The following is a 12,883-nucleotide window of genomic DNA, read 5'->3' on the forward strand; positions in this document are numbered from 1 at the left end:
AATGTCTCCCATGGTCAAGGAGGGAACCTTAGTGTGCAGCCCTGGTTGACTTGGCTCCAGTGCCAGGAGGATTGGCACTGGGGCCATAGAGACAGATGGCACCAGGGTTAGGCAGAGGTCTTTCCCAAAGGAGTGGATTTGGTGCCAGGCACTTCGGTGCTATTCGGTTGGAATTGGCATGAGAGTGAAATTCAGTGGGAACCATTCTAAGCCAAGCAGTATTAGAGGATTTATGGTGCCACAGGGAGGTATTCCTCTAAAAGGAAGCCTAGGTAAGTGACCTACCTATGGGGCTCCTGGTCCTTTGCAGTCTATCAGAGGAGGATGCCGTCTTTATAATTGTGGTCTGAGCTGCCACCACCAGTGCTCTTTAAGGCAGAGATCCTACACTTGCTCTCTTGGGCTCCAAAGTTCCCTTTATGGGTGGGAGGGGTTGGGTCCTAACAAGCCCAGTTGAGAAGTGGGTCTCATAGACTCAGTCATCAGGAAGACTTGAATGCAAACCTCTCTCTCTCTCTGTCCTTCCTGGCACAAGAACTGAAGGACTTACAAACTGCATATTTGCTGGGAAAGTGTGAATCTCTAGCATGAGGAGCAGTGCTTGAATCCAGGAGAACCAGATGACACCCATACCAGTAACAAGTAAAAATTTAAGACACTAACGATTACAACAGTCAGATAACTATGTCTCTCTATATATTGACTAACTAAACTATAAAACCATTAAAGCTAAGAACTAATATAGAAAGGCTGGCAATCTCTCAGACAGTCAGGGCTCCGTCTCCAACCTTTTAGGCAGAGACACTGAATGGCAGTGCGGTGGGGCGGCTGCCCCACACAGGCAGAAGAAGGGTTAAAGCAGCCTTGGGAATGCTGTGCGGAACCCAACCAATTAGGATAGGGCTTATTGAGGCAGCCAATAGGGAGAAGGCTTAGTACAGAAGCCAATCAGGGCCAGGCTGTCCCATATAAAAAGGGCTGCTGAGCAAAATAGGAGCAGTCTCTCCCTAGAGGCCAATGGAGGAGGACTGACTGCCTTGTAGGAGGGTTGAGAGAGAGAGCTCCACGGACACAGCAGGGCTGGGCAGAGTCAGGGGAGGAAGAGGGAGCCCCAGCCTGCCGGCTGCCAGACCAAGGCCTTAATTCCAAGGCAGAGAAGGTGCTTGAGCTGCAGGGAAGTGGCCCACGGAAACAGGTGGTGAAGCAGGAGGAGGAGCAATATGTGGCTGTCAGCTATGGGGTCCCTGGGCTGGGACCCGAATTAGCGGACAGACCTGGGTCCCCCTTCCATCCCTCCCACTTGCCACCGAGGGGAGCGGCCAGTGCATTGACTGCAGTTTGCCACTGAGGCAAGTGGCTAGACCAGGGACTGCAGTTTGCCACCAAAGCAAGTGGCTGGACTGAGGGCTGTCGGGTCCCCCAGAAGCGGGGAGAGAATCGGAGGGCTGTGTCCAGAAGAGGATGCCGCGGCCTGGGGAGCAACGTGGGTCCTAGAAGTGTAGGCAAGAGTGACAAAATGAATGCTAATTCCCAGGATAGCCAGCAAGAGGCACAGCGGTGGTGAGTCCTGCCCCGTTACATGCAGCCAGTGGGTTCACCTTTATATGCCCTCAGCACAGCTCAAAAGGGCTGAGGGGCGCATATGCACCATCAGTACAACGTGCATATGACTAATCACTGAAAAAAGAATGTGGAATTATTTGATATTTTAATTTTTATGCTCTCTCAAGCTATATTCTGCACCTCAGGAAATAAGTAATGTTTGTTTCAGATTGTAAGCAATCTGAGGCAGGGATTGTTATTTGCAACATGTAGAGATGGTTGAAAATGGGATAAAACCAGGAGCTTAAAAATAAAAGAAGCAACCGTATATAGTTGTTTTTTTCCCCTGGTTAAGGTGTAATTCCTCTCAAGTCTTGCCTAGAAACATTAATATCACCTGCTCTGATAAGGAAGAACCAAGTGGTTTGCTGTATCTGCTGAATCAAAATAAGAGCTATGAGAAAAGAGAAAAAATGCAAAATATGACAAATACTGTAAGGTTTAATGTTGAGAAAACCATCTGGTTAGTTTTAAAATCTGATTTTACTGAGTTATAAATACATAGGTAACAACCAATTAATGTCTTATATTGAAGTTTAAATCTGAAAATATACTGAAACTATAAAAAATGAGAAAATAGGCATATTCAGAATATTCTCCAGAAGTTGTTACATTTTTGCATTGCTGCAAATTTCTGAGCTTTACTGCCAAATAATAAAAATTAGAGATAGGAAGCATCTATTAAATTATACAGCATATTCCCCTGCCAGGGGGATTGTTCCTGCAGTGGAGTTTATAACATTTTGGGCAGTAGATGATCACTAAGCGCATTCTGCTATACAAGACAATATATGTAATATGTTGTGATACTAATTTATTGCATCAAACTGCAGCCACACCAACTGCTGGTGCCTTTTGGTGGCAGGTGCCCAGTGCATGTGATTGTTCAATAGGGGGGTTTGGTTTCCTGATAAACTGGAATTGGGAGTTGTGATAAATGAAGGGCCGTGTAGCTCCATTTAATAGATACCCAGCTAGCCAGTTAGCTGTAAAATCCCTCTGAATAGGTGTTCTTTACTTGTTTTACCTGTAAAGGGTTAAAAAGTTCCCCAGGTAAAGAAGAAAAAAGTGGGCACCTGACCAAAAGAGCCAGTGGAAAGGCTAGAACTTTTTTAAATGGGGAAAGAAACTTTTTTTTGTGTCTGTTCTTCAGAGAAGCAGGAACAGAGCATCAATGCTATAAGCAGAAATGCTATGTAAAGTTTGAACCAGGTATGAAAAATTAACATCCATACCTAGAAGGAATCATTTAGATAGGGAACATTTAGATAAATGCGATCATGTTTATTCTTTATTTTGGCTTGTGGATCCCCTCTATGCTAACCCCAGATGCTTTTGTTTGCTTGTAACCTTTAAGCCAGGGATCGGCAACCTTTGGCACACGGCACGCCAGGGTACGCTCCTTGGCGGGCTGGGCCGGTTTGTTTATCTCCCACATCCGCAAGTTTGGCCGATCGCAGCTCTCACCGGCTGTGGTTTGCTGATCCAGGCCAATAGGGGCTGCGGGAAGCAGCACAGGCCGAGGGATGTGCTGGCCGCTGCTTCCCGCAGCCCCCATTGGCTTGGAGCAACCAAGCGCAGCCAGTGGGAGCTGCGATCAGCCAAACTTGCGGACACGGCAAATAAACAAACCAGCCCACCCCACCAGGGGGCTTACCCTGGCAGGCCATGTGCCAAAGGTTTGCCGATCCCTGCTTTAAGTTGAATGCCCAAGAAAGCTATTTTGGGTGCTTAATTTTTGGAATTGCTCTTTTAAAATCTAGCAACAGCCTAAGTTCCAGATGTATTTTCTTTCTTTTTGTTTTAATAAAATAAAATTTTTAAGAGGGATTTGGACTTGTGTCCTAAGAGGTTTGTACATATGCTGTTTGATTAGCTGGTGGCCACAGCTAATTTCCTTTGTTTTCTTTCTCAGCTCTTCCCTGGAGGGGGGGCTGAAAGGGCTTGAGGGTACCCCATAAGGACAAATTCCCAAGTGTTCCTTCCTGGGTCCAAGGGTTTGGGGGGTTTTTTTGCATTTGGGTGGTGGCAGTGTTTTCCAAGCCAAGGTCCGAGAGAAGAGACTGGAGTGACAAGTATTAATTTTTAGAATCCTTGAGGGCCCCTACCTTCTGCACTTGGAGTGACAGAGGGGGGATTCAGCCTTGACAGGAGTGGATTAAGCACCTCCTAAAGAAGGTGAGGAGCAGGGCTGGGGCTCTGAATGACCGGTACAATGAGGGGGGTGGGGGGACCTTTCCCGCCACCTTAACCCTCGTACCATGTGATGGTGTTTGGGTCACAGCAACAGTACTGGGCCTAGCTATAATGGGAGTGGGGTTGCCAGCAGGCAGCTCTCCACCAGGTAGAAGCAGGGACGGATTTACATCTCATGAGCCCCTAGGCACAGCATCTTTAGTGCCCCCCTGCCTATAGCCGACCTTCATGTTTTCTGTAAATATGAAACTTTTAACCCACTTAACTTTTAGGCACCCCTTGGCACGTGCCTCCTCTGCCTAATTGAAAATCTGGCCCTGGGTGGAATGGATTTCAAAGGAAGGATGCTTTGCACTGGACAAGTTTTTTCCAGATCTATTTCCAGGTTTGATACTTATTAAAGTTGCAGCCTAGTTAAACCACAGTTAAACCAACTTGCATGTCTTCCTTATGTTTCTGGAACAAATGCTATCTCTAACACCTTTATATAATATGTACACTATTTTTTAACTTCTGTTAAAAAAGTTATATATGTAATCAAAACCAGGAAGACTGAAGGATTCCTCATCTGGTATCTAACCCTCTGATCTAAACCTCTGAATTACTCCCTCTGGCACCGCTACACCATATTCTTGAGCCTCCCTTACACTTTAAGTCCTTGGTCATTAGGACAAATTCCTAATCCAAATGCAAACTCCTAGTGTTCAGGTATGATTATGGAGTTATGACAGCTACTAATTTGGCAAATATGCACCATAGGAGAATATTCTTAAAGTGAGAGAGGAGGGAGAACAGTCAACATGGGCCTGTCCAGCATTCAAGCAGAATATGAGGATATATTTCAAGGAGATGGGCAAGCTGCAAAAACTGACACCCATGGACTGCGCATAAGGCTACAAAAATGCAGAGTTCCATTAGCTCTAGTGAAGCCCCTGAAGGAACCAGCAAATCTGCAAAGAGGCCTCATTACACTCACTGAAACCAGCAGAGAATGGATCAGAATTCCATTAGCGCTGAGAGAACCTTCAGGTAAATAGAGAATCTGCATTGACCCAAAACCACTGAACAGAGCACTGAGAAGTCACTACCCATTACCAATGACTGAGGACACACTATTCAATTTATCCACGGCAAAAGTGATATCAAAAATGGTTTCTGGCAGTTGGAGATAGGAACTGAAGGGTATGAATGCCTCTGGGCATCTATCTGGCCCCAGAGGTGTTCCGTGTAAACTGAACCAGGCCTCATCCGACAGACTCCCAGGCATAAAGACTGCAGCTGATGACTTTCTTATTGTAAGAGAAGGATATGTCTATAACAAGGTAATCCACACCCATGATACCAAGATGCAGCAACTCATAAACTACTGCCATGAGTGGAATACTGGGTTGAATCCATACAAGCTGAAGATAAGGAGAACTGAGGTCCCTTGTGTCAGACATCTGTTGACCTCTGAGGGACTCCAGCCAGTCTCCAAGAAAATGACAAGCATTAAGGAAATGCCCTGGCCAAAGGAAGTTTAGGGAGTCCAGCAGTTTATATTAAAGGCCAACTGTCTACACAGATTCAATGCACACCAATAAGAAGTCTGTGAGCCCTTGAGACAGTTAACACACAATTATGCAGTGTGGGAATAGTGAGAGACTCAAGAAGCAGCATTTGAAAGAGTAAAGAAAATCATAAGCCAGGCATCAGTCCTGAAGTACTACTGCCCTGCAGAGCAGCTAGAGCTTCAGTCTCAGAAGAAGACCTAAGAGCAACAAAGTCAGAAGCCCACAGAACTTGCTATTAGAACCCTGACAGACACAGAGCGTATGCACAGATAGGAAAGGATCCATGGGCTGTGGTATGTGGAATGGAACAACTCCAACAGTTCATCTTTGGGCGCAGCATAGTTGTGCACCCTGATCAGAAGCTATGAGAAAGTATCATGAAGTCATTGCTGAGAGCACCCAAGTGACAACAACACATTATAGACTCCAGCATGCTGATGTACACATAAGGTGTTGTACAAGAAAGTCACTACTGGCAGCAGATATATTGAGTGAGGCATACCTTCCAGAGCACAACACTGACGGCTTTGTGGAACAGGAGATAGAATCTATCAATACATTACAATACATTCACACTTCGGATGGGGGGCTCCAGGCAAACAAATAAAACACTGAATAGAGTGGGGTGCTACAGGCACAAACAGTTCATATTGCAAGGCTGGCCAGATGCCAAGGAGCAAGTACCTGCAGGTGAGGGTTGAGCTGTGTGTGCAAGACTCAAAAAAAAATTTTTAAAAGGAAACTGAGCAGTAATCCCAGCAGATTTAAGAGAAAACATCATGAGATGGATACATGCTTCACACCTGAAAAAGGAGGCATAGTTAAGATGAGCTAGTCAGGAATTAACGCCCAATTCGGAGCACAGCATACACAGAACAGTGTAAGATGTACAACAAATAAAGTAATCAAGAGAAGGTGACTACAGCCTCATGAAATCCCATCTGAACCCTGGAAAAAAGTTAATTCCTGTTATTAAAAGTTACATGGTCAAAGCAGGTTACTACTCCAATTTCTGGGAGGTGAACTACCTGGAAAAAAAACTCAGGCCAGAAGTGTCATGGGGAAATTAACGGTTCATTTTGCAAGATATGACAAACCTGACCTACTATGCTCAGACAATGGGTCACAATACACTACATCCAAAACAAAAAGAAAGACTCTGCACCAAGTTGGCAGTCAAAGCCAAGAAACTGATGCCAAAGGCAAAACAGACAGGAAAGGATCCTTCTACCTGACAACATTGGAGCATCGCAATAAACCCTCCCAGGGAATAGAGAGCCACCCAGGACAGAGACTGACAAGAGAACCAAGACTTTACTTCTCAGGTAGGACTGTCAGCTGCAGCCCAGCAAAGGAACAAAGGACAGTACACTAAAACAGTTAAGGGAATGCCAAGCTAAGTGGACATTCCACTACAACAAAAGAGCCAAAGACCTAAGGCCACTACACAGAGGTAAGCAAGTCTACAGTCCAACCTTCAAACAGCCACACAAAGCAGTGGCACAAGGTAACAGTTCAAGCTGCAATGGAACACAGGTCAAATAAGGTAGGTACAGATTCAGAACAGTGGCAGAGACAAAACAGAAGACAACTGCAGTGTAGTGATGGACAGGCAGGTGAAGACACAAGAACCACCTCAATTGTCAACTGGCCTGACACAGGAGAGTTGGAAGAAATTAAGTATATGAGCAATACAGAGGACCAACAGGACACCAACCAACAGAATAAAGGCAGCAACAGGACGGCAGCAAGTGCCCCACCAACAGTGATAACATAAACAAGAAGTAGGCTACCAAAGACCAGCACAACTGAAGAATTATGAGGCCTAACAGGCAGCAATGGGATGGCTCTAAAGGCCACGTCCCTATGGGTGGATTATGTACTAGTAACCTCTGGCCCCTGCAAGTCAAACACTTGTACAAAAGAGACAACTACAATTGTTAAAAGGAAAGATGTAGCAACCTGCATGAGACTTGGAGGGAGGAGTACAGGCTGCAGGAGGGAAGAGTCTCTAGTAGGCAGTAGGCATGCACATGGCTAGACTGCTAGCTATAACGCTAAACTTATTTCTTTGACATGCACTGAAACTTTAAAATAAAACAAACAAGATTTTCAAAAATCAAAGCATGCTTCTGAAAATCTGGCCCTAAACTTTTTATAGGTAGTTTCCTATTTTAAAAAAATTAAATCAAACACAAATAATTTTTAAAAAATCCAGTGAACTTTGAGGAAGTTGAAAATTTCAGGACAAAGTACATCTTTAAAAATACTACCTAATGGCAACAATACCAGTGTAAATGCAATTTTTTTTCTTTGACTCACCTCTCCCCCATTAACATACTCCATCACAAAACACAAACGATCCTTTGTCTGGAAGGAATATTTCAAAGACTTAAAGAGAAGAAAAAACAAAAAAAAATTATCTTCACATATTAACCTGATTTCTAGTAATTAGAATGGTAGCAAAAATGTAGTGGTATCTTGTTAAACAGACAAATCTGATTGCTGGAATGTATCATCACTGTTTCCTACTTCTCTATCTGAAGCACTCTACTATGAAAGCCATTGACAAGAAAAGTCTACACGTTTTGCTCACTCAGCAGAGCGTACATTAATAAGATAATTATTTTTTACTATGTTGCCATTAAAAATAAGCAGAGTTTTCTACTGGCATTTCTAATCCTACTATGAAATGAAATGTCTTCCTCACTTCCAAATGTGTAGTATTAGCCACACATCTTCCACCATAGTCCTCTCCTCATTCTAATACCACTCAAGTCAACTTTTTCCATGGTACCCATAAGAAGAAATATTATAATATTGTGGGAGAAGGGGAGCAAGGAGGAACCTTCAATGTGATCCCTATGTCTGTCTGTCTTATCTTCAGAGCAGTACTGCCTTTATTTTAATGTACTGTACAATGCTGAAGATTTTTTCAGTGCCACATGAATAATATATAGAATTATATATAACTTTTAAAAAGTATTAACATTTATTATTCATATAATTTAAAATTTTGACTTCCCAAGGTTTGAATGGCTCATGATGGGCCAAAGTCATTCCTGGTGTAAATCTACTGACTATAAATCCATTACAGATATGCATTTGGCCCAATTATTTGAAATGCAGTGTAGCAAGATTCAATGTAATTATGAAAGGATAGATCATGACTTAACAACGTACCTAGAGTAAGTAGAGCTGCACGTTGTTGTGCTGTCCCTAGAGTAGCCCAGGAGGGAGACTGTGGCTAAGGGAGTCAACTGCCCTGCTGTTCTCCCGGCTGCTCTGGGAAGGGAGAAAACTGTGCTGGATCTACACCTGGTACAGCATATAGCTCCCAGACATACCAGCTATGTGACCAGTGGTTTGAGGAGCAAGGCCAAGGCTTTGCCCACTCCCCACCCCTTGTACCCATATGCGTCATATTCTCCTTTGTGCTACTGGACAAGCTTAGCACAATTTGGCCCAAAATGTCTACTTGGTCTGCCAAGTATAGCTATAATGTCAGCCTCAGCCTCCATAAAATAGCTTTTAAAACAGCAAAATGAACAAGTTATCACAACAGGACATTATGCTATACAGAGAGTTTATGATGAAATTGAATATCTGAATTACATATATGACTTTGAAGGAAAAAATTAGTACTTTTTAAAGGGAGAAACTAAGAAATTATATCAATGTATGCAGTAGAGACACTATTCCCTGAAGAACAAAGTTAATTTCAGCTTATCTTCCCCCCTATTTATCTTTACTTAAAAGAAGCTGGTCACAAATTTGACTAAATTTTTTTTGTTGGAAACTGCCGTTTCATCAAAACCAAGCTTTTTTGTTTTGACAAATTTCTTGTTTGAATTAAAAAAAAACAAAACAAGAAAACTGAAATTATTAGTGCCCCATTCTCAGCATTTTCAAAACAGAAGTTCAATTTTTCAGTGTGAAATCACTTCATTTCAAAATTTAATGTTTAGTAAAAACAGTTCAAAAATTTAAAAGTTCACAATCAAAATGAAACATTTTGAAATTAATTAAACAAAATGTTTTCACTGAACCAATGTAATATTTCTTTCAGATATTTGGTTCATAAAAATTTTCAGAATTGACCAGTCATCCCAGTTGGGACTAGGAAAGCTTTTTGAAATCTCAAATTCCTGCAGAAGGGGAAAACCACTTCCTGACCAGCTTGAGAAGGACTACAAGAGGGGCTGGCTTGGGAAACTCTGGGAAGACCTCATATATAAGAAGGCAGAGTTCAAGAACCAGAGTTACAGGATTGACTTGAAGCCGAAGATGAGTTTTCTATTTACTTTCTGCTTAATGCTAAATAATAATTTTGTTAATTTATTTAATCTTTCTTGTTACAAACACTAACATTTTAGGAAATGACCTTCCAGACATTGAGTGTGGGTTTCTTTCATCTTGAGTGAACAAACAAATCTACAACTGGTAAATGATCATATCACTACTATTTGTTCAGCATCATAAGCATGGAAGGCACTTTAAGAGATGATGAATCTACCGTCACATGTTCTAGATTCTGAAATGGGCTATGCCAGACATATTCTTGCCTCTCTTTATACTCTGAAATTTAAGAAACTTCTGAAGTTCTCATTTCTCCCAATATACTTTTATAATAATGTTTTAATATATCTAGTTTAATATATATCCAAAAAACCTTTATCATCCATATATCCATTGCTTTCTAAATGGTTTGTTTATAAATCAGTTTATATATAGTTCATCATGTTCATATTATAATTAGCCTTATTTTCAAAAATAAGAAAGAAAAATCTATAATAGTCTCCTAGATTAACGTTACAACCCACTAAGCATTGTTTTTTGAACACAGTAGAAGACCAGAATAAAACTATTTGTTTTTCTTAATTTTCTGAAAATTTGACATCAATATATTTTTGGGTAAATTGAGAGTGAGGAGGGATTTAACTTAGTTTTATATTGGGAAGCTGGTTTCCTTAACTGTAGACTAACCTTAATTTGCAGTGAACCTCAAATGGATTTAATTTGTGATTCTATTTCCTTTATTTTGTTAATACATAATAAAAATGGTGAATACATTTTATTGTCCATATTACGTATTCTAAAACATTTAATCAGCACACAGTACACAAAGATACTGAACTATTGTTATTCTACCTTATGTTTGCCAGGCACAAACTGTGTTTCAATATCATGCCTTCAATTTCTAACCGTTTAAAATCCACTTTCTTCTAATTAGTCTCTTGACAATGTGTAAAAAATTCTACAACTTAATTTTTATTTTAGTGGATAAACAAATCCACACAAAAAATGCAACATTAAGTTTACAACTAACTTTTTTGCTTTCATATAATTTAAGCTCTATCAAACTATTAGATCCATTAGTATTTCTAAACCACAAACCTTAAATGCATTTTCCAAACTCTAATATTGTTTACCATAAACTCAAGATATTTGCCACCCTAAGTCACATGAGTTATACAAAGTTTTAAAATGCATTTATTTACAACTTCTTTCTAATAACTGTATATCTCTCAGGTTAAAAATTACCCATTTAAAAAAATTATTCTGTATTCCCAATACTTACCGTTAAAAAAGGGTGTCTAGTGTTTTTTAATACTCTGCTTTCTGTAAGAGTGTGAGCCACTTCATCCTGAATAACAAAGGGTTCAACATGAATTGAGAGATGAAAATTAAATATAATTTATAAGTCTAATTTCACTACTTCAGGAAAGACAAAGATACAAAATCTTAAAATGAGATAACAATTGTCAAAACTGAATGTACTATTCCTTTTCAAAGAATTCTATCATTCAAATATATTCTAAAAACACAGGTAGAAAATTAAACGTAGCTCTTAATGTGGAAAAAGATGAATTAACACACCCTGTATTTGAGTCCCTATTTTTTCTAGTGCTATGGATGAATTATTATACTACTTTCTGTATATGAGGAAATTATTAAGGAATTGATGGTTTAAAAATACAGACAACTTATGGTCCTACATAGTCGTTCTGCTGTGAAGCATCTAGTATTACACATGTAACAGTCTACAAGTTTTTATTAATCATTAATGATTTATTTTTGTATCAAATGCAAATGGATAAAATTTGGGAGGCAATTGCATGTATCACACCCAAATTAATCTTAATATGAAAGAAACTAACATTTTCAGAGGCTCTCTAAATTTTTACAACTAACTCAAAATTAGAGTAGCAATAAATCTCTAAATGATAAATTAGAGTTTTAAAATAATTTAACTCAATAACATCAAAAACATAAGTCTGATTTGTGGTTCACAAAGAAAATTCCTTAAAATAACCCCTCTGCTAGATGCATTATCTTAAAAAGGGTAGGAGGGTCAGCAACTTACTGTGTGGGTTGCCTAGCAACTGCTGAATATCATAGTGAATGGAAGATTAGTTTGGTGCGAATCAGAAATATCAGAAATAACAAGCAAATGCATTTGTTCAAAGTATACTTTTTAAATAGCGATATAAGTAATGAAAATGTAACGCTATTGCACTGTACATATTAATTAGTCTAAACTATGAAGAAAAGATACCCTTAAGCTACAAATTAACCAAAGATGGCAGGAGTTATAAATTATACTGAAAAGAAGACTGTCAAAATAAGAAGTTAAAAATAACAGCAACAGAAAGTTAGTGGTTAAAACTTTATGGTGTCATTTAGTGTATGAAAATGAATAGCACTGAAATGTTGCGTGAATGTAATACTACCACATACAACAGGAAGGCATTAAAACAGTTTAGTGGAGGAACTATGAGGATTTTCTAACACATTTTTAGAAGTTTATAAAAAAAATTTCCATAAAGAACTAGAAAGGGCAATGTCACGTTACTTTTTAGAACTCTACTTCATATGCTTTGTAAATATTCCCCTCCCCCTTTTTTATTGTCTGAAAGTCAGAGTAGATTTAGTATCCATGAAAAACAACAAGAATTCCTCTCTCTTCACTTCATCGTTATTTTGCCGGAAAGCATGTAATGATATATCAGAATATATTTCTGGCTCCAGCAATTCACACTTGAATCTTAAGCACATGGATTGGCCCTAACTTGTTACAAATCTTTTTCATATTTTTCCTGTTCAGTTAATTTAATAAAACATCTCAATACTTCCCTAAACCTTAAATAATATCAATAATCATAATATCAATTTCATATCTTAAATAAAAGTTTACATCTGCTTTGTCTCCTTTCCCAAGAAGTCTAAAATACAATTTGAAGTGACAAGCAGTTTCCATATCCACTCTCAAGAGAAGACGAAGCGAAGCACAAATACTACTATGATTAGGGATGGGGGAGAAAAGGTCTTCCTTTTCAGTGTGGAAACAAACTACTTACGTTAATCACCAATAGGATGACTCTCAAATGCCCCTTGATTTCATGGGGAAAAACAACTACAGTGAAGTACAAAATTTACCTATTATTTAAGATTTATGGAGCTGCTGAAACATTGTAGAGAACTTAACATTCAAATAACAAAAGTAAATAAAATGACATTACAATTCTGCT

The 12,883-nt window shown here is 39.7% G+C and overlaps 1 protein-coding gene across 4 annotated transcripts in view; it reads right to left on the reverse strand.

The window, feature by feature from the left end:
• AKT3 (AKT serine/threonine kinase 3) overlaps positions 1 to 12,883 on the reverse strand; it is a 270,822-nt gene that overhangs the window by 90,093 nt on the left and 167,846 nt on the right. Inside the window, exons 7-8 of one of the 4 annotated variants that reach the window (XM_073338263.2) lie at positions 10,933 to 10,998; positions 7,674 to 7,742 (exon numbers count right to left, since the gene is read on the reverse strand). The exons of the other annotated variants lie outside the window; for them this stretch is intronic. Of the exons in view, the coding sequence (XP_073194364.1) occupies positions 7,674 to 7,742; positions 10,933 to 10,998 (135 nt within the window). The remainder of the gene's footprint in view (positions 1 to 7,673; positions 7,743 to 10,932; positions 10,999 to 12,883) is intronic. 4 annotated transcript variants of the gene reach the window in all.

Source organism: Lepidochelys kempii, chromosome 3 (assembly GCF_965140285.1).
Source record: "Lepidochelys kempii isolate rLepKem1 chromosome 3, rLepKem1.hap1, whole genome shotgun sequence".
In the NCBI taxonomy this organism is placed as follows: Eukaryota; Metazoa; Chordata; order Testudines; family Cheloniidae; genus Lepidochelys; species Lepidochelys kempii.